General features: G+C 41.5%; 1 protein-coding gene across 2 annotated transcripts in view; it reads right to left on the minus strand.

Moving 5' to 3' along the window:
• The window catches only part of LOC102806930 (uncharacterized), a 383414-nt gene that overhangs the window by 126965 nt on the left and 231414 nt on the right, over positions 1-25035 (minus strand). For both annotated transcript variants that reach the window (XM_085498293.1, XM_085498290.1), the window contains exons 12-13: positions 955-1179; positions 584-626 (exon numbers count right to left, since the gene is read on the minus strand). In XM_085498293.1, coding sequence (XP_085354419.1) covers positions 584-626; positions 955-1179 — 268 coding nt within the window. The remainder of the gene's footprint in view (positions 1-583; positions 627-954; positions 1180-25035) is intronic.

The following is a 25035-nucleotide window of genomic DNA, read 5'->3' on the forward strand; positions in this document are numbered from 1 at the left end:
ACACTCACTGAGAACATATGACGAGTTGAAACTACTCACACTCACTGAGAACATGAGTTGAAACTACTCACACTCACTGAGAACATACAGTGAGTTGAAACTACTCACACTCACTGAGAACATACAATGGGTTGAAACTACTCACACTCACTGAGAACATATGAGTTGAAACTACTCACACTCAATGAGAACATACAATGAGTTGAAACTACTCACACTCACTGAGAACATACAATGAGTTGAAACTACTCACACTCACTGAGAACATACGAGTTGAAACTATTCACACTCACTGAGAACACATGATGCGTTGAAACTACTCACACTCAATGAGAACATACGAGTTTGAAACTACTCACACTCACTTCACTGAGAACATACAATGAGTTGAAACTACTCACACTCACTGAGAACATACAAATTGCTCACAAATTCACTGAGAAAATATGAGTTGAAACTACTCTCAAACTCACTTTTTATGTTTTAGTTATCATAGAATGTAACCAAATCTATATCTACTGTGCATATTAATGAGGTCACATGACACACAACTTGAAGCAGAAAAATAACAGTATATACTCACATTTGTTAGTGGAACAGTAGCAATCTCTCCTTCTTGCTTTGAACTACAATAAAAATTGTTATCTATTGATTACACTAAACCCAAATATTATATATTATTACCGGTATAAATCTCACACAAAAACAATAGAAATATGTATGTACATGTTCAAAAGTTTTAAAGATATGTTCAAATATTATCAAAAATTTAGGAAATGTGGTCATGTTTACGTCACATCTGAGCACTTCTCTTTGTTTAGATCAGAGACAGAAATAGCATACAAATATACACACATGGCCAGTAGAAGCATGAACATTTGTAATATGCACATGAACAGTAATAATCATAAAATTGAATATTTTATAATATTATAAAAGAATTAACCAACTTACTTAAATAATGAAACATTTTGAAAACAACTGACTAAATATTTTGAAGTTGTTGAAAGTAATATGGACATAATGCTTTCTGTTTGATGATCTGTAACAGTTGGTACTGTAGTAATAATAGCTGAATCATGATGTGTATTAGACTCAGTGTGATTGCCATCAATATCTCTACCCATACGGATTGCTAAACAATCAGTCTGTGGTACAATCTCTAAAACCGCCCAGCACCTTTAAAGTAGAAGAAACAAGACACTGTTAAGTATATAGTTTCCATTGGAATTAGAGGAAATGTTATTCATGCTAAAAATATTGTAATATGAACCAAAAGCATAGTTTTTAATTGAGAGAGAATAATTGGCTGGTCTAGTATCAACAGAAATTAGATGTATTAAATGACTCTTCCAAAATCGTAATATATGGTTAGAAATTTAATAGGGTAAGCTATTCATGCATTTTTTGTATCCAAACTGAATTTCATTTGCACAGGCTCATGTACAGAAATAAAGTAGTATGGTCAAAAAGCAAAATTACAGGCAGTCAACCATGTTTGATCCAACTGTGAAACTAATTGTCATGTGTCATGGACATGTATCCTAACATGTATAATTTGACGTGCAAATAATCATGACAAGGATACATTTTGAAAAAACAAGATGGCTGCCAGGTGGTCATTTTTTATTTCAACATGAAACAAATCATCATGGACATGTATCTCAAAGTGTATAATGATTGTATTAAATTTGAATGAAAAGAGACAAATCCTGTCTAAGGTAACACATTTTCTCAAAAAACAAGATGGATGCCAGTCGCCATCTTTGATCTGATTATGGAAAAATATGACATGAACATGTATTCTTCTTATATGTATGACCTATGTTATTAGGGTTGTACAAACCAGTTTGTTTACCTAATCATACCTACCAGAAAGTCCGTGAAAATAATAAATTCCATTTATTACTCGTTGGCTTAACTACAGATTACGGCCCAAATCGGAAACTATTAGGAATATACTCCCAACAATTTTAATGCATCGAAACAGTGTATTGCTAAGGTTAAATAGCGCTGAACCAAAACCGGTAGCGTCAAGCAAAAGAGGCTGGTTGGTTAGCTGAAGGCACTATGAAGGCACTATTTCGTGCAATGGACCCCTTGGTAGTGCAGGCTGGGTCAGCGAACACAGTCTGACCCGTCACCACTGGACCCAACCTGTAGAGACCCTCCTGCAGCGCTTGGAGGTCTCTCAGGTAATAGTTAATGGAGACATTCTGAGAACTCCAGAACCCTGCTCGAAGCACCTGCTCGAGCGAGGCCCCAGACATCAAAGCCAATGAGTTAGCTACCACGCGCACCTCGTGTACCTGGTGGCGTTCCAAACGAACCGATGTAGAAGCAGTTAACTTATACGCTTCCACGACCGTATCAACAATCCACTGCGAAATGGTGATATTCAAAGCAGGGTGGCTCTGTTTGCCCGGCCCATAACAGACAAACATGCGCTTCTCACTGTCCTAAGACACCTTGGTGCGATCGCAGTACCAGCTCAGAGCTCGAACCAGGCATAGAATCCGTTCCTGACGGTCCTCCTTGCCCACAATGTTAGTGAGGATGGGGATGACGATCGGCTCAGGGTCGCGCCCTGGGATTTGATTCTTGGCAAGAAAGCCCAGCCGAGTCTTCAGAATAACTTGCGAGTTCATAAAGGAGGAACATCCGTCACTAAAGGACAGTGCCCCTATCTCTGAGCGCCAACTCCCTGATGTCAGAGCCAAAAGAAAAAACTGTTTTCATACTTCATGTCTGCCTTATCCATAGACTCGAAGGGTGGGTGTCGTAACGCAGACAGAACTAACGGACAAGTCCCAGTCAGAAGGATTTGTTAGCCCCTTGGCGCATGGCCTCTTCAAGAGGAAAAACTAAAACAGTTGAATCAGAATAGAGCTCGAAGCCAGTTTCAGTCCAGCAGATTCTGGTAAAACTGGGAATAAAACTGACCGAATAGACCATTTTCCGTACACTGCGAGAATCACGCGTTATGCGTGAAATCGAACGTAAAAACAAGACAAACAATGGTCATAGCGTCGTAGTCGCGTCAAACATCGCGTGGGATTCGACAAACGCGAAAGTATTTCGAGGACATTTCCATGCTTAATAATGTGCTGTCCACATTTGATGATAGTCAATTTCGATTAAGTGAGGGTATTCGGAAGCAATATTCCTCTGTCGAAGATCGGCCGGTCAATGTAAGCTGCGAAATAAAGAAATTCTAGTTCAAAATCAAATCGTCTTTCATGCATCTCGCGAGATTTCGCAATTGTTCGGAAAATCACCTATTGTCGATATAGATTTTCCTTGATTAAACAAATAAAAGAAAAAATCGGCTACCTCGCTAATAGAGAGACTGAGATGATCAATCTCCCTTCCGTCACACTAATCAGAGTACAGTTTCCATCTGGATTTGTACAAACGTCTGGTGCCGTTCGACTGTGCCAAAGCAAGGAACTTGGACAGCTCTGCAGAAAAGCCTTGCGCTTGCATGAGTTTACAAGCTGCGACCTTAACTGCATATTAGTAAGGGACAGCTGGGCTCCGGTTCGTGGTATCCTGTGACTGCCCCACCAAAGTGGGGACGAGAAACGACATAGTGCCCCCCCATGTCAGGGAAGTGGTCGCTGTCCCCCATAAGAGGGTTGCGTACCACCCTGTACAGGGGTACCAACACTGGAGTCCCCTCCCCTCACAGAGTCATAAGAGGGGACACTCTGTGCGGCTTAGGAAGATGCAGGAAACAACGCCTGGTCAGCCCGGGCCTGAGGGGGTGTGGGGAATATAGAAGAGGATGCGTAAGGCGATCCGTGGGGAGAGCCCACTCTCCTTCCCACTGATGTGAATTGTCCCCCCACTGACCCTCTAAAGAAGAGATCACTGGGAGAAAGGGACACACCTGACCCTAGCCATGGTGGTGGAGGTACAGGCAATATCTCAGCCCTGACCACCCCAGGTCCTCCTGAATCCTACCCTAAGACTGCAGAAGGGAGTTGACTTTTGAAGCCAGACTACGCATCCAGACCGTCCAAGCCATCTCTTCACCCTGGGAGAGTCGTTTTTCACCTTGACTAGTACCGGTACAGGAAGGCAACTGGGCCTGTTCCTGTGATTGCGCAATGCATTCAGGCTGCGTTGGTGGATTGAACCGATTCGGTCTCTAAAAGACTTGCTGATTCCACCGCGAGACTCAGTGCCGATGTCAGGCCGCTTATCAACGTCCGTCGGCGTGGTGACTGGGAACTCCAATCTCCCCACAAAAGCGGTTGACCGATGTTCGTTAGTCTTCGGAATCCGGTGAAAGTAAACTGAGCCGGTATTTCAACTAAAAACAGGTAAAAACAGGGCCCTAATAATGGAAAGCGTTTACCATAATGAGCAGATCACAACACTAGAAACTCTAGTAATTCTCAGCCAGAAACCTGTATTTCGTCGTACTTGTAAAAAGCGGAGCGTAAAAATATAGCTGCCGGTTGTAAGCAGAAATGAAAAAGAATATCGGATCACGCCTCACACCTTTGATCACACCTTATGAAACAAACTGGCTGCCAGGCATCCATCTTGGATTGAATCAGTAAACCACTGCATGTGCAGAAAAAGTACTAGGTACATGCACAGAATGAACAGATTTGGTCCACAAGGTTCTGAAATATGACGACGGATGGATGGTTGGCTAAACCCACACATGAATGGAAATAACAAAATCTAGCACACATACGCATGTCAAAATTAGCAACTCCTTACACTGCACCAAAATAAAAATCAACATCACCCTACACATACATATGTCAAAATTAGCAACTCCTTGCACTGCACCAACATAGAAATCAACATCACCCTACACATACGTATGTCAAAATTAGCAACTCCTTGCACGGCACCAACATAGAAATCAACATTACCCTACACATACGTATGTCAACATTAGCAACTCCTTGCACTGCACCAACATAGAAATCAACATTACCATACACATACGTATGTCAAAATTAGCAACTCCTTACACTGCACCAACATAGAAATCAACATCACCCTACACATACGTATGTCAAAATTAGCAACTCCTTACACTGCACCAACATAGAAATCAACATCACCCTACACATACGTATGTCAAAATTAGCAACTCCCTGCACTGGACCAACATAGAAATCAACATCACAGTACACATACGTATGTCAAAATTAGCAACTCCCTGCACTGGACCAACATAGAAATCAACATCACCCTACACATACATATGTCAAAATTAGCAACTCCCTGCACTGGACCAACATGGAAAAAACATCACCCTACACATACATATGTCAAAATTAGCAACTCCTTATACTGCACCAACATAGTAATCAACATCACCCTACACATATGTATGTCAAAATTAGCAACTCCCTAGACTGCACCAACACAGTAATCAACATCACACTACACATACGTATGTCAAAATTAGCAACTCCTTACACTGCACCAACATAGAAATCAACATCACCCTACACATACGTATGTCAAAATTAGCAACTCCTTACACAGCACCAACATAGAAATCAACATCACCCTACACATACGTATGTCAAAATTAGCAACTCCTTGCACTGCACCAATATAGTAATCAACATCACCCTACACACACACGTATGTCAAAATGAGCAACTCCTTACACTGCACCAACATAGAAATCAACATCACCCTACACATACGTATGTCAAAATTAGCAACTTCTTATACTGCACCAACATAGTAATCAACATCACCCTACACATACGTATGTCAAAATTAGCAACTCCTTATACTGCACCAACATAGAAATCAACATCACCCTACACATACGTATGTCAAAATTAGCAACTCCTTAGACTGCACCAACGTAGAAAACAACATCAACCTACACATACGTATGTCAAAATTAGCAACTCCTTGCACTGGACCAACATAGAAATCAACATTACCCTACACATACGTATGTCAAAATTAGCAACTCCTTGCACGGCACCAACATAGAAATCATCATTACCCTACACATACGTATGTCAAAATTAGCAACTCCTTGCACGGCACCAACATAGAAATCATCATTACCCTACACATACGTATGTCAAAATTAGCAACTCCTTGCACTGCACCAAGATAGAAATCAACATTACCCTACACATACGTATGTCAAAATTAGCAACTCTTTATACTGCACCAACATAGTAATCAACATCACCCTACACATACGCATGTCAAAATTAGCAACTCCTTGCACTGGACCAACATAGAAATCAACATCACCCTACACATACGTATGTGAAAATTAGCAACTCCTTGCACTGCACCAACATAGAAATCAACATCACCCTACACATACGTATGTCAAAATTAGCAACTCCTTGCACTGCACCAACATAGTAATCAACATCACCCTACACACACGTATGTCAAAATTAGCAACTCCTTGCACTGGACCAACATAGAAATCAACATCACCCTACACATACGTATGTCAAAATTAGCAACTCCTTGCACTGCACCAACATAGTAATCAACATCACCCTACACATACGCATGTCAAAATTAGCAACTCCTTGCACTGGACCAACATAGAAATCAACATCACCCTACACATACGTATGTCAAAATTAGCAACTCCTTGCACTGCACCAACATAGTAATCAACATCACCCTACACACACGTATGTCAAAATTAGCAACTCCTTGCACTGCACCAACATAGTAATCAACATCACCCTACACACACGTATGTCAAAATTAACTACTCCTTACACTGCACCAACATAGTAATCAACATCACCCTACACATACGTATGTCTAAATTAGCAACTCCTTATACTGCACCAACATAGAAATCAACATCACCCTACACATACGTATGTCAAAATTAGCAACTCCTTAAACTGCACCAACGTAGAAAACAACATCACCCTACACATACGTATGTCAAAATTAGCAACTCCTTGCACTGGACCAACATAGAAATCAACATTACCCTACACATACGTATGTCAAAATTAGCAACTCCTTGCACTGCACCAACATAGTAATCAACATCACCCTTCACATACGTATGTCAAAATTAGCAACTCCTTGCACTGGACCAACATAGAAATCAACATCACCCTACACATACGTATGTCAAAATTAGCAACTCCTTGCACTGCACCAACATAGAAATCAACATCACCCTACACATACGTATGTCAAAATTAGCAACTCCTTATACTGCACCAACATAGTAATCAACATCACCCTACACATACGTATGTCTAAATTAGCAACTCCTTATACTGCACCAACATAGAAATCAACATCACCCTACACATACGTATGTCAAAATTAGCAACTCCTTAGACTGCACCAACGTAGAAAACAACATCACCCTACACATACGTATGTCAAAATTAGCAACTCCTTGCACTGGACCAACATAGAAAACAACATCACCCTACACATACGTATGTCAAAATTAGCAACTCCTTGCACTGGACCAACATAGAAATCAACATTACCCTACACATACGTATGTCAAAATTAGCAACTCCTTGCACGGCACCAACATAGAAATCATCATTACCCTACACATACGTATGTCAAAATTAGCAACTCCTTATACTGCACCAACATAGTAATCAACATCACCCTACACATACGCATGTCAAAATTAGCAACTCCTTGCACTGGACCAACATAGAAATCAACATCACCCTACACATACGTATGTCAAAATTAGCAACTCCTTGCACTGCACCAACATAGTAATCAACATCACCCTACACATACGTATGTCAAAATTAGCAACTCCTTGCACTGGACCAACATAGAAATCAACATCACCCTACACATACGTATGTCAAAATTAGCAACTCCTTGCACTGCACCAACATAGTAATCAACATCACCCTACACACACGTATGTCAAAATTAGCAACTCCTTGCACTGGACCAACATAGAAATCAACATCACCCTACACATACGTATGTGAAAATTAGCAACTCCTTGCACTGCACCAACATAGTAATCAACATCACCCTACACACACGTATGTCAAAATTAGCAACTCCTTGCACTGGACCAACATAGAAATCAACATCACCCTACACATACGTATGTCAAAATTAGCAACTCCTTGCACTGCACCAACATAGTAATCAACATCACCCTACACACACGTATGTCAAAATTAGCAACTCCTTGCACTGGACCAACATAGAAATCAACATCACCCTACACATACGTATGTGAAAATTAGCAACTCCTTGCACTGCACCAACATAGAAATCAACATCACCCTACACATACGTATGTCAAAATTAGCAACTCCTTGCACTGCACCAACATAGTAATCAACATCACCCTACACACACGTATGTCAAAATTAGCAACTCCTTGCACTTCACGAACATAGAAATCAACATTACCCTACACATACGTATGTCAAAATTAGCAACTCCTTATACTGCACCAACATAGTAATCAACATCACCCTACACATATGCATGTCAAAATTAGCATCTCCTTGCACTGGACCAACATAGAAATCAACATCACCCTACACATACGTATGTCAAAATTAGCAACTCCTTGCACTGCACCAACATAGTAATCAACATCACCCTACACACACGTATGTCAAAATTAGCAACTCCTTGCACTGGACCAACATAGAAATCAACATCACCCTACACATATGTATGTCAAAATTAGCAACTCCTTGCACTGCACCAACATAGTAATCAACATCACCCTACACACACGTATGTCAAAATTAGCAACTCCTTGCACTGGACCAACATAGAAATCAACATCACCCTACACATACGTATGTGAAAATTAGCAACTCCTTGCACTGCACCAACATAGAAATCAACATCACCCTACACATACGTATGTCAAAATTAGCAACTCCTTGCACTGCACCAACATAGTAATCAACATCACCCTACACACACGTATGTCAAAATTAGCAACTTTTAAAACTAGCGCCGAAGGCGCATATTAGTTTTTATGTTTATATAAGAGATTGCATACTTACCTTTGGTTAATGAAATTTTAATTTCATAAACAAATGGGATAATTGCCAATTATCATATAATACTGGTTAAATAAAATCAAAATAACAGTGGATAGCTCCCGTAGGGGGCGTCCTTCCCCTGTCATCTGATTTGCATACTTCCAGATCTTTTTGACCACGATATTGATTCGTAGCTATTTATCTGGGGTGGTTTTGGGTGGGAAGGTAAGTATGCAATCTCTTATATAAACATAAAAACTAATATGCGCCTTCGGCGCTAGTTTTAAAAGTTTATTACAGAGTATTGCATACTAACCCCTTTGGTTAATGAAATTTTAATTTCATAAACAAATGGGACAGATTACCAGAGAATATCTCTTGGCAGATAAATACTACCCCACCTGATTATGGAATTGAAAAAATTCCATCCCCCCAACTGTATAACTCCCGCTAACTGAATAATTCTTGCAGTTGCGGAAAGTTACATGCCCTATTGTTTCGTTACAACTTGGCCTGTCACTAGGTAGCCTAACGAGTGTAGGCCCTGTGACTCGGCCGCTAGGTCTTTCAGGTAATAAGAGAGAAAAGTGTTGCTAGTTTTCCAGGACCCGGCTGCTAGCACCTGGGCTAAAGAAGCTCCGCTAGCAAATGCCAGTGTATTACCTATGCCTCTTAAGTCATGCATCTTGGCAGTGACTTTGCCTGCCTCTGTGCTCAAATACTTATCACTATAAGCGTGGTAAACTGTCTCTTTTACCCATCTCGCTAACGTGAATTTCGACGCCGCTGAGCTTTGTTTACCTTTTTGGTAACAAACGAACATCGACCTTTGACCCCTTCTGACCCCGGAAGTACGTTTCTTATAATAAGCTAGCGCACGTACCGGACAAAGAATTCTGTCTTGTTTTTCATTGGAAATATTGCTCAGTGCCGGGATAACGATCGGAGTCGCCGTCTCGTGCAGTTTCTGATTTTTCCCTCTGAATTTTACTGATGTCATTAAAATCGCTTTATCGGGATAAAACACCGTAAAATTGTCTTCAAATGACAGAGCGTGTATTTCGCTAACTCGCCTCCCTGAAGCGAGTGCTAGTAGAAAAACAGTCTTTTTCGTCCAGTCCTGTAGTGACGCCAATTCCTTCGGTTCGTATGGGAATTGTCGTAGCGCTTCAAGGACTACTGACAAGCTCCATGCAGGCGCTTTGTACCTCTCAATGGGGCCCGCCTGTGTAATAAAGCCCTTGAACAGATCGGAGATTGTCGGGTCATCCGAAATGTTTTTGTCTAGGCTTAGTTTGAGTACAGAGTTGATCGCCGATTTATAGTTTTCTACTGTCCCCGGTTTCAACTTTTTTTCGTTGATCAAATAAGAAAAAAACTCCGCTACTTGGGGCAAAGAGGGATAGAGTGGATGTATATCCCCTGCAAGACACCAATTACGAAATTTTTCCCAGTGGTATTGATACAATCCATTTGAGGAATCCCTAAGCCCGGCCGTCGTTGTTTGCGACACTTGGCTTGAAAACCCTTGCGCAATTCTAAATTGCTGGATAGTTTCCACACGTGAAGTTGGTACAGCTCCGGGTTGGTTGGTGTATAACCGCCGGGTTGTGTCAACGTGATTTCTTGTGGCAGGCTTCTCGGATGGTCCGTTAGCAGAGACAGCAGTAACGGAAACCAAGTCTGAGACGGCCAGTTCGGTGCCACTAGAATCATGTGCGAGTTCTCCGATTGTTCCAGTTTTTGTAACGTTCGGTGGATCAATGAAAATGGTGGGAATGCGTAACTGAACATTCCGCCCCACTCCATCTGAAGTGCGTCCCACGTCAGTGACTGTTTGTCCGGATAACGCGTCACAAAAACGGGACGTTTTTTGTTTTCCGGTGTTGCAAACAGATCTACCTGGGGTTCCCCCCACATGTCGAACACTAGGTTTACTGCCGTCTGTGACAGCTCCCATTCTGTGTCGTCGTAGGGTTTCCCCCGGGATAGCGAGTCCGCTACACCGTTTTGGACTCCCGGTATATGTTTGCACATCAGCTCGACTTTGTTTTGTGCACACCACTTTAGCACTGCTACAGCATGGTCGTTTAACGACTGTGATTTCGTTCCCCCTTCCTTGTTGAGGTAAGCTACTACAGTCTGATTGTCGGATCTTATTAACACGGCCCGGTTTTTTACCGCTTTTTTGAAGGATTGCAGGGAGAACTGCACCGCTAGCATTTCCAGTCGGTTTATGTGAAATTTCCTTTGTTTTTCGTTCCACTGACCGTGTGCAATCCCGTCCATGCAGTGCCCTCCCCAGCCCGTCATGGATGCATCCGTCACCAACGTTACTGTCGGTTTCGCCTTGTCCATGGGAATTCCCGCCGTGAGGTTCTTGAGGTTGCCCCACCACGGAAGTGATTCCAGAAAGGCCGGTGTGAACAGTACCGGTTTTTCGTATTTTATCCCGTCCTTTGATAGTCGCATTTTTAACTGTGCGTCTAACACTAGGCGTTGGATCGGTCTGGACTGTAGCGCCGCTCTCGGTACTAAGCCCCTCATCGAAGTTAACATCCCCACTAGTCGCATTACCTGGCGTAGTGTGGCTTGTTTTTGTTTTAGAAATGATTGTATCATTTTTTGTACATTGTCGATTCTGTGCTGGGCTGGTCGGATCATGCCTTTCTCCGCATCCAGTTCCATGCCCAGAAAGACTATTTTCTGCGTCGGTATTAATTCTGATTTTTCCATATTTATCAGAAAACCTAGCTTTAACAGTAGACTGACAGTCCGCTCGGTTGATTGACAAATCAGGTTCCGATTTTGACTTTTTATCAGCCAGTCGTCTAAGTAGGGGTTGACGTCTGCTGCGTTCTTGTGCAGTAACGCCACCACTGTGCGTAGAACTTTTGTAAACAGAAGTGGGGCTGACGTCAGGCCGAAAGGTAGGACGGTGTACTGATACGTTACACCGTTCACCACGAATCGTAACAAGCGCCTGCTTTCTGTGTGTATTGGTATGTGCAGGTAAGCGTCGGTCAAGTCGAGGGACGTCATCCAGTCCCCTTTTTGAATTGACGCTCGCACTAGTGCCGGAGTTAACATTTTGAACGTTTCTTTCTTCACAAATTTGTTCAACTCCTTTAAATCCAGCACCAGCCTGTACCCACCGTTGGATTTCTTGACGGGAAATAACCTCGAGATGAAAGAATTTTTCGGGTTTTGTACCCGCTGAATTACCTTTTTTTCGAGTAGTATTTCCACGCTTTCTTTCAGTATTGTTGACTGAGTAGAGCCCGGTTTCCCCGAAATACATGTTCTTTTTTTGCATTTCGGTTCTTTTATCAACGGTATTCGATACCCGTGTGTTATTATCGATATCACATACGGATCGTTTATAGTTTCTTTCCACCGGGGAATACATTTCTGCAGACGCAGTGCCACCGGCGTCGAGGGACTCACCAACCCTCGGTCGCTTGTGGCGGTATACATTGACATCGCCGATTTCTCCATTTCCCCCTGGAGTGAATGCGGCGTTATATCCCCGTTTAACGTCCTTCCCCCCCTTTTTTTCCAACCTGGAGGGGAGTAGGGACTCTGCCTTACGGGTTTCTGTTTTTTCACCGGTCGATGCGTCATTCTCCCTAGGTCCACGCATTCGGCCGGTTGTTTGTTTATACGATCGCCCACCGACCTGAGGTGCGGCCGACCGTGTTTTTGTTGTGCACGATTGAGTTCCCGCCATCCTGGGCACTGAACAAAATCGCTTAATGCACGATGTTTTGCACGACTTGGTTCCCGCCGACCTGGGCACTGAACCGAATCGTTTAATGCAAGTGGTATATGTGTAAGGGGATCTGTGGTTTGATTTGTTTGACAAAAATACTCGGAGACTTGAGTAATATTTGACATGTTTAATCGCACCTTGTTTTGATACATTACCATATTTGCTGACGTATAGTCAGGAAGACTTTTTAGTGTTACCAGTCTGTTTCGAGAATTGTTTATTCTGTCGCTGCTGGTTTTCACTTTTTCCTTTTGCCTGATTCGGGTTTGCCTTTGCGTTTCCCTTGGGCTGACCCGTAGTAGCTTGGTTAACTGGCTTCGCCTTGGTCGCGATGCTCTGTTTGTTATTAGCGGCTTGCTTGGCTTTAAAGGCGCCTTCGATCATCACACGGTTAACTTTTGCCGCTGCTTTCTCATTCAACTTAGAATTCACAGCGCTGAGTTTTCCGTCGAATAATTTGGTCCCTCTGAAATCGATCGTCGCCAATTCGTTCTTGATTTCAGCGTTGGCGGCTGTCTTTAGCATAGCGGACCAAACTGCTGCACGGCGAGAGTGTTGAATAGTCGCTCGTAACTGGAGGTGACTCTGTATTATGTCAGCGTCGACGACGTTAGTCGCGACCAACAGCGGCTCTAATGTGCTAAACAGTTCATCCTTGGTGATGTTGCCTGTTTTGAATTTCGCTAACTGAATTTGTGTAGTAGTAGTGAAAAATTCTCTATGGCTTAATGCAAGAGAAGTGTCCCAAACGTTGTTTTCCAATCTACATAGCGTTGACTGGGACAGGCAATACGGGATGTAAACTTGTGGTTTGCCGAGTGGATGTTTCGTTATACTTCCTTCGGCGACCATTTCCCGGACGCATGGCTCCAGTTCTGGTGGTTGTACGCCGAGAGGTCGTTCGTGCAGGCTGGCGTCGGTACCGACCGGTGTTTTCCACTCATCAGCGGGCGGTATGACTTTTTGGTAGCGTCTGCTCCAATCGTCCCGGTTAGTCCCCAAGAAGTCGTCCTTGGTGGCTGTAGCGGTTTTCTCGGTAACTTCACGATCCCATTTGCCTCCTCCGATCACGCGTTGTGTTATAGCAGCGCCCTGTGTCAGTCGGGGAGACCATGGTAGCATTGCTGAAGTCGCAAAAGTGTCCTTTTTCGGCAGTGTAGACAAACCGATCGAGAAACGTGGGGCGTCCGCCATCGGTGGAATCGGTAGAGGTAAGATTTTCTTGACCATAACCGCACCTTTCGTGATAGCATCGGAGCGGATTTTGAATTCGGGGTCCTCCTTGTCGGTATCACTCACTGTTGTGGTTTTCGACGAGCCGGCCTCCCCCGCGTTGCTTGTAGCATCTTCAGTAGAAAAAATCACGCCTGCCTCAGCCAGTGCGTCTTCAACATTTTCTCGCACCACTGTTGTGTAGGATTTTTTCTTTTCCGCCTGGAGAGCGCTGACACTCCATGCTTTTGGTGGTACCTCTTCGTCTACTGGGTTTTCCAAAACTTTAATTTTTCTGGTCAGTAGATCCACCTTGTTCTGTAAATGAGCTATAACACTTTGCTCATTGTCAGTCTCCTTTGGACGTTTTTGGCTGGGTTCGTCTGCCAATAGTTCGTCCTCAGCGTTGGTAGGTACCGATGAAACCGAAGACTCCTCCAAATGACGTTTTTTGGATTTCTTCTTTCCTGATTTTCCCGTTGACTTGCGTAGGCGGGAATCCCAGTTCCAAGTTTCTATCGGCCAGGCGAGGCAAACACCGCAGTTGATGTGCCCATTACATTTTCTGCCACATGGAATGCAAATACGGTGATCATCGTAAGTGAGCATCGATATATGGCACTCTTCACACTTTCGTCCGAAAGTGTTTGAATCCGAAGTGCTGGGATGAACGGTGTTCAACTCTCCGGTATCCATATTTTCCGCCATCTTGAAACTGAAGGCGGGCTTTTGAGTTTCGTTACTAAAACTACAATTTTTTACTCAAGGTGACTAAGTACGAAGTTCTTGACGTCCACAAGAGCTTCCTGACACACTAATAGTTCGGTGGCTGTGTTGATGGGTGGTAACAATGAATTTCCACCGCAAAAACAATGATATTTTGGCAAGCCCAAATTTCAACCGTGAATCAATCTCGTGGTTAAAAATGGAAGTATGCAAATCAGATGACAGGGGAAGGACGCCCCCTACGGGAGCTATCCACTGTTATTTTGATTTTATTTAACCAGTATTATATGATAATTGGCAATTATCCCATTTGTTTATGAAATTAAAATTTCATTAACCAAAGGGGTTAGTATGCAATACTCTGTAATAAACTCCTTGCACTGGACCAACATAGTAATCAACATCACCCTACACACACGTATGTCAAAATTAGCAACTCCTTGCACTGCACCAACATAGTAATCAACATCACCCTACACACACGTATGTCAAAATTAGCAACTCCTTGCACTGGACCAACATAGAAATCAACATCACCCTACACATACGTATGTCAAAATTAGCAACTCCTTGCACTGCACCAACATAGTAATCAACATCACCCTACACACACGTATGTCAAAATTAGCAACTCCTTGCACTGGACCAACATAGAAATCAACATCACCCTACACATACGTATGTCAAAATTAGCAACTCCTTGCACTGCACCAACATAGAAATCAACATCACCCTACACATACGTATGTCAAAATTAGCAACTCCTTGCACTGCACCAACATAGTAATCAACATCACCCTACACACACGTATGTCAAAATTAGCAACTCCTTGCACTGGACCAACATAGAAATCAACATCACCCTACACATACGTATGTCAAAATTAGCAACTCCTTGCACTGCACCAACATAGTAATCAACATCACCCTACACATACGCATGTCAAAATTAGCAACTCCTTGCACTGGACCAACATAGAAATCAACATCACCCTACACATACGTATGTCAAAATTAGCAACTCCTTGCACTGCACCAACATAGTAATCAACATCACCCTACACACACGTATGTCAAAATTAGCAACTCCTTGCACTGCACCAACATAGTAATCAACATCACCCTACACACACACGTATGTCAAAATTAACAACTCCTTACACTGCACCAACATAGTAATCAACATCACCCTACACATACGTATGTCTAAATTAGCAACTCCTTATACTGCACCAACATAGAAATCAACATCACCCTACACATACGTATGTCAAAATTAGCAACTCCTTGCACTGCACCAACATAGTAATCAACATCACCCTACACACACGTATGTCAAAATTAGCAACTCCTTGCACTGGACCAACATAGAAATCAACATCACCCTACACATACGCATGTCAAAATTAGCAACTCCTTATACTGCACCAACATAGTAATCAACATCACCCTACACATACGTATGTCTAAATTAGCAACTCCTTATACTGCACCAACATAGAAATCAACATCACCCTACACATACGTATGTCAAAATTAGCAACTCCTTAGACTGCACCAACATAGTAATCAACATCACCCTACACATATGCATGTCAAAATTAGCATCTCCTTGCACTGGACCAACATAGAAATCAACATCACCCTACACATACGTATGTCAAAATTAGCAACTCCTTGCACTGCACCAACATAGTAATCAACATCACCCTACACACACGTATGTCAAAATTAGCAACTCCTTGCACTGGACCAACATAGAAATCAACATCACCCTACACATATGTATGTCAAAATTAGCAACTCCTTGCACTGCACCAACATAGTAATCAACATCACCCTACACACACGTATGTCAAAATTAGCAACTCCTTGCACTGGACCAACATAGAAATCAACATCACCCTACACATACGTATGTGAAAATTAGCAACTCCTTGCACTGCACCAACATAGAAATCAACATCACCCTACACATACGTATGTCAAAATTAGCAACTCCTTGCACTGCACCAACATAGTAATCAACATCACCCTACACACACGTATGTCAAAATTAGCAACTCCTTGCACTGGACCAACATAGTAATCAACATCACCCTACACACACGTATGTCAAAATTAGCAACTCCTTGCACTGCACCAACATAGTAATCAACATCACCCTACACACACGTATGTCAAAATTAGCAACTCCTTGCACTGGACCAACATAGAAATCAACATCACCCTACACATACGTATGTCAAAATTAGCAACTCCTTGCACTGCACCAACATAGTAATCAACATCACCCTACACACACGTATGTCAAAATTAGCAACTCCTTGCACTGGACCAACATAGAAATCAACATCACCCTACACATACGTATGTCAAAATTAGCAACTCCTTGCACTGCACCAACATAGAAATCAACATCACCCTACACATACGTATGTCAAAATTAGCAACTCCTTGCACTGCACCAACATAGTAATCAACATCACCCTACACACACGTATGTCAAAATTAGCAACTCCTTGCACTGGACCAACATAGAAATCAACATCACCCTACACATACGTATGTCAAAATTAGCAACTCCTTGCACTGCACCAACATAGTAATCAACATCACCCTACACATACGCATGTCAAAATTAGCAACTCCTTGCACTGGACCAACATAGAAATCAACATCACCCTACACATACGTATGTCAAAATTAGCAACTCCTTGCACTGCACCAACATAGTAATCAACATCACCCTACACACACGTATGTCAAAATTAGCAACTCCTTGCACTGCACCAACATAGTAATCAACATCACCCTACACACACACGTATGTCAAAATTAACAACTCCTTACACTGCACCAACATAGTAATCAACATCACCCTACACATACGTATGTCTAAATTAGCAACTCCTTATACTGCACCAACATAGAAATCAACATCACCCTACACATACGTATGTCAAAATTAGCAACTCCTTGCACTGCACCAACATAGTAATCAACATCACCCTACACACACGTATGTCAAAATTAGCAACTCCTTGCACTGGACCAACATAGAAATCAACATCACCCTACACATACGCATGTCAAAATTAGCAACTCCTTATACTGCACCAACATAGTAATCAACATCACCCTACACATACGTATGTCTAAATTAGCAACTCCTTATACTGCACCAACATAGAAATCAACATCACCCTACACATACGTATGTCAAAATTACCAACTCCTTAGACTGCACCAACGTAGAAAACAACATCACCCTACACATACGTATGTCAAAATTAGCAACTCCTTGCACTGGACCAACATAAAAATCAACATTACCCTACACATACGTATGTCAAAATTAGCAACTCCTTGCACGGCACCAACATAGAAATCATCATTACCCTACACATACGTATGTCAAAATTAGCAACTCCTTGCACTTCACCAACATAGAAATCAACATTACCCTACACATACGTATGTCAAAATTAGCAACTCCTTATACTGCACCAACATAGTAATCAACATCACCCTACACATACGCATGTCAAAATTAGCAACTCCTTGCACTGGACCAACATAGAAATCAACATCACCCTACACATACGTATGTCAAAATTAGCAACTCCTTGCACTGCACCAACATAGTAATCAACATCACCCTACACACACGTATGTCAAAATTAGCAACTCCTTGCACTGGACCAACATAGAAATCAACATCACCCTACACATACATATGTCAAAATTAGCAACTCCTTGCACTGCACCAACATAGTAATCAACATCACCCTACACACACGTATGTCAAAATTAGCAACTCCTTGCACTGGACCAACATAGAAATCAACATCACCCTACACATACATATGTCAAAATTAGCAACTCCTTGCACTGCACCAACATAGAAATCAACATTACCCTACACATACGTATGTCAAAATTAGCAACTCCTTACACAGCACCAACATAGAAATCAACATCACCCTACACATACGTATGTCAAAATTAGCAACTCCTTGCACTGCACCAACATAGTAATCAACATCACCCTACACACACGTATGTCAAAATTATCAACTCCTTAGACTGCACCAACGTAGAAAACAACATCACCCTACACATACGTATGTCAAAATTAGCAACTCCTTGCACTGGACCAACATAGAAATCAACATTACCCTACACATACGTATGTCAAAATTAGCAACTCCTTGCACGGCACCAACATAGAAATCATCATTACCCTACACATAAGTATGTCAAAATTAGCAACTCCTTGCACTGCACCAACATAGTAATCAACATCACCCTACACATACGTATGTCAAAATTAGCAACTCCTTGCACTGCACCAACATAGTAATCAACATCACCCTACACACACGTATGTCAAAATTAGCAACTCCTTGCACTGGACCAACATAGAAATCAACATCACCCTACACATACGTATGTCAAAATTAGCAACTCCTTATACTGCACCAACATAGTAATCAACATCACCCTACACATACGTATGTCTAAATTAGCAACTCCTTATACTGCACCAACATAGAAATCAACATCACCCTACACATACGTATGTCAAAATTACCAACTCCTTAGACTGCACCAACATAGAAATCATCATTACCCTACACATACGTATGTCAAAATTAGCAACTCCTTGCACTGCACCAACATAGTAATCAACATCACCCTACACACACGTATGTCAAAATTAGCAACTCCTTGCACTGGACCAACATAGAAATCAACATCACCCTACACATACATATGTCAAAATTAGCAACTCCTTGCACTGCACCAACATAGTAATCAACATCACCCTACACACACGTATGTCAAAATTAGCAACTCCTTGCACTGGACCAACATAGAAATCAACATCACCCTACACATACATATGTCAAAATTAGCAACTCCTTGCACTGCACCAACATAGAAATCAACATTACCCTACACATACGTATGTCAAAATTAGCAACTCCTTACACAGCACCAACATAGAAATCAACATCACCCTACACATACGTATGTCAAAATTAGCAACTCCTTGCACTGCACCAACATAGTAATCAACATCACCCTACACACACGTATGTCAAAATTATCAACTCCTTAGACTGCACCAACGTAGAAAACAACATCACCCTACACATACGTATGTCAAAATTAGCAACTCCTTGCACTGGACCAACATAGAAATCAACATTACCCTACACATACGTATGTCAAAATTAGCAACTCCTTGCACGGCACCAACATAGAAATCATCATTACCCTACACATAAGTATGTCAAAATTAGCAACTCCTTGCACTGCACCAACATAGTAATCAACATCACCCTACACATACGTATGTCAAAATTAGCAACTCCTTGCACTGCACCAACATAGTAATCAACATCACCCTACACACACGTATGTCAAAATTAGCAACTCCTTGCACTGGACCAACATAGAAATCAACATCACCCTACACATGCGTATGTCAAAATTAGCAACTCCTTGCACTGGACCAACATAGTAATCAACATCAGCCTACACACACGTATGTCAAAATTAGCAACTACTTGCACTGGACCAACATAGAAATCAACATCACCCTACACATACATATGTCAAAATTAGCAACTACTTGCACTGCACCAACATAGAAATCAACATTACCCTACACATACGTATGTCAAAATTAGCAACTCCTTACACAGCACCAACATAGAAATCAACATCACCCTACACATACGTATGTCAAAATTAGCAACTCCTTGCACTGCACCAACATAGTAATCAACATCACCCTACACACACGTATGTCAAAATTAGCAACTCCTTAGACTGCACCAACGTAGAAAACAACATCACCCTACACATACGTATGTCAAAATTAGCAACTCCTTGCACTGGACCAACATAGAAATCAACATTACCCTACACATAAGTATGTCAAAATTAGCAACTCCTTGCACTGCACCAACATAGTAATCAACATCACCCTACACACACGTATGTCAAAATTAGCAACTCCTTGCACTGGACCAACATAGAAATCAACATCACCCTACACATACGTATGTCAAAATTAGCAACTCCTTGCACTGCACCAACATAGTAATCAACATCAGCCTACACACACGTATGTCAAAATTAGCAACTACTTGCACTGGACCAACATAGAAATCAACATCACCCTACACATACATATGTCAAAATTAGCAACTCCTTGCACTGCACCAACATAGAAATCAACATTACCATACACATACGTATGTCAAAATTAGCAACTCCTTACACAGCACCAACATAGAAATCAACATCACCCTACACATACGTATGTCAAAATTAGCAACTCCTTGCACTGCACCAACATAGTAATCAACATCACCCTACACACACGTATGTCAAAATTAGCAACTCCTTAGACTGCACCAACGTAGAAAACAACATCACCCTACACATACGTATGTCAAAATGAGCAACTCCTTGCACTGGACCAACATAGAAATCAACATTACCCTACACATAAGTATGTCAAAATTAGCAACTCCTTGCACTGCACCAACATAGTAATCAACATCACCCTACACACACGTATGTCAAAATTAGCAACTCCTGGCACTGGACCAACATAGAAATCAACATCACCCTACACATACGTATGTCAAAATTAGCAACTCCTTACACTGCACCAACATAGAAATCAACATCACCCTACACATACGTATGTCAAAATAAGCAACTCCTTATACTGCACCAACATAGTAATCAACATCACCCTACACATACGTATGTCAAAATTAGCAACTCCTTGAACTGGACCAACATAGAAATCAACATTACCCTACACATAAGTATGTCAAAATTAGCAACTCCTTGCACTGCACCAACATAGTAATCAACATCACCCTACACACACGTATGTCAAAATTAGCAACTCCTTGCACTGGACCAACATAGTAATCAACATCACCCTACACACACGTATGTCAAAATTAGCAACTCCTTGCACTGGACCAACATAGAAATCAACATCACCCTACACATACGTATGTCAAAATTAGCAACTCCTTACACTGCACCAACATAGAAATCAACATCACCCTACACATACGTATGTCAAAATAAGCAACTCCTTGCACTGGACCAACATAGAAATCAACATCACCCTACACATACGTATGTCAAAATTAGCAACTCCTTGCACTGCACCAACATAGTAATCAACATCACCCTACACACACGTATGTCAAAATTAGCAACTCCTTGCACTGCACCAACATAGTAATCAACATCACCCTACACACACACGTATGTCAAAATTAACAACTCCTTACACTGCACCAACATAGTAATCAACATCACCCTACACATACGTATGTCTAAATTAGCAACTCCTTATACTGCACCAACATAGAAATCAACATCACCCTACACATACGTATGTCAAAATAAGCAACTCCTTATACTGCACCAACATAGTAATCAACATCACCCTACACATACGTATGTCAAAATTAGCAACTCCTTGCACTGGACCAACATAGAAATCAACATTACCCTACACATAAGTATGTCAAAATTAGCAACTCCTTATACTGCACCAACATAGTAATCAACATCACCCTACACATACGTATGTCAAAATTAGCAACTCCTTACACTGCACCAACATAGAAATCAACATCACCCTACACATACGTATGTCAAAATAAGCAACTCCTTATACTGCACCAACATAGTAATCAACATCACCCTACACATACGTACGTCAAAATAAGCAACTCCTTGCACTGCACCAACATAGTAATCAACATCACCCTACACACACGTATGTCAAAATTAGCAACTCCTTGCACTGGACCAACATAGAAATCAACATCACCCTACACATGCGTATGTCAAAATTAGCAACTCCTTGCACTGCACCAACATAGTAATCAACATCAGCCTACACACACGTATGTCAAAATTAGCAACTACTTGCACTGGACCAACATAGAAATCAACATCACCCTACACATACATATGTCAAAATTAGCAACTCCTTGCACTGCACCAACATAGAAATCAACATTACCATACACATACGTATGTCAAAATTAGCAACTCCTTACACAGCACCAACATAGAAATCAACATCACCCTACACATACGTATGTCAAAATTAGCAACTCCTTGCACTGCACCAACATAGTAATCAACATCACCCTACACACACGTATGTCAAAATTAGCAACTCCTTAGACTGCACCAACGTAGAAAACAACATCACCCTACACATACGTATGTCAAAATTAGCAACTCCTTGCACTGGACCAACATAGAAATCAACATTACCCTACACATAAGTATGTCAAAATTAGCAACTCCTTGCACTGCACCAACATAGTAATCAACATCACCCTACACACACGTATGTCAAAATTAGCAACTCCTTGCACTGGACCAACATAGAAATCAACATCACCCTACACATACGTATGTCAAAATTAGCAACTCCTTACACTGCACCAACATAGAAATCAACATCACCCTACACATACGTATGTCAAAATAAGCAACTCCTTATACTGCACCAACATAGTAATCAACATCACCCTACACATACGTATGTCAAAATTAGCAACTCCTTGAACTGGACCAACATAGAAATCAACATTACCCTACACATAAGTATGTCAAAATTAGCAACTCCTTATACTGCACCAACATAGTAATCAACATCACCCTACACACACGTATGTCAAAATTAGCAACTCCTTGCACTGGACCAACATAGTAATCAACATCACCCTACACACACGTATGTCAAAATTAGCAACTCCTTACACTGGACCAACATAGAAATCAACATCACCCTACACATACGTATGTCAAAATTAGCAACTCCTTACACTGCACCAACATAGAAATCAACATCACCCTACACATACGTATGTCAAAATAAGCAACTCCTTGCACTGGACCAACATAGAAATCAACATCACCCTACACATACGTATGTCAAAATTAGCAACTCCTTGCACTGCACCAACATAGTAATCAACATCACCCTACACACACGTATGTCAAAATTAGCAACTCCTTGCACTGCACCAACATAGTAATCAACATCACCCTACACACACACGTATGTCAAAATTAACAACTCCTTACACTGCACCAACATAGTAATCAACATCACCCTACACATACGTATGTCTAAATTAGCAACTCCTTATACTGCACCAACATAGAAATCAACATCACCCTACACATACGTATGTCAAAATAAGCAACTCCTTATACTGCACCAACATAGTAATCAACATCACCCTACACATACGTATGTCAAAATTAGCAACTCCTTGCACTGGACCAACATAGAAATCAACATTACCCTACACATAAGTATGTCAAAATTAGCAACTCCTTATACTGCACCAACATAGTAATCAACATCACCCTACACATACGTATGTCAAAATTAGCAACTCCTTGCACTGGACCAACATAGAAATCAACATTACCCTACACATAAGTATGTCAAAATTAGCAACTCCTTGCACTGCACCAACATAGTAATCAACATCACCCTACACATACGTATGTCAAAATTAGCAACTCCTTGCACTGGACCAACATAGAAATCAACATTACCCTACACATAAGTATGTCAAAATTAGCAACTCCTTGCACTGCACCAACATAGTAATCAACATCACCCTACACACACGTATGTCAAAATTAGCAACTCCTTGCACTGGACCAACATAGTAATCAACATCACCCTACACACACGTATGTCAAAATTAGCAACTCCTTGCACTGGACCAACATAGAAATCAACATCACCCTACACATACGTATGTCAAAATTAGCAACTCCTTACACTGCACCAACATAGAAATCAACATCACCCTACACATACGTATGTCAAAATAAGCAACTCCTTGCACTGGACCAACATAGAAATCAACATCACCCTACACATACGTATGTCAAAATTAGCAACTCCTTGCACTGCACCAACATAGTAATCAACATCACCCTACACACACGTATGTCAAAATTAGCAACTCCTTGCACTGCACCAACATAGTAATCAACATCACCCTACACACACACGTATGTCAAAATTAACAACTCCTTACACTGCACCAACATAGTAATCAACATCACCCTACACACACGTATGTCAAAATTAGCAACTCCTTGCACTGGACCAACATAGAAATCAACATCACCCTACACATGCGTATGTCAAAATTAGCAACTCCTTGCACTGCACCAACATAGTAATCAACATCAGCCTACACACACGTATGTCAAAATTAGCAA

This window comes from Saccoglossus kowalevskii, chromosome 1, assembly GCF_978046115.1.
Source record: "Saccoglossus kowalevskii chromosome 1, keSacKowa6.1, whole genome shotgun sequence".
Lineage (NCBI taxonomy): Eukaryota > Metazoa > Hemichordata > Enteropneusta > Harrimaniidae > Saccoglossus > Saccoglossus kowalevskii.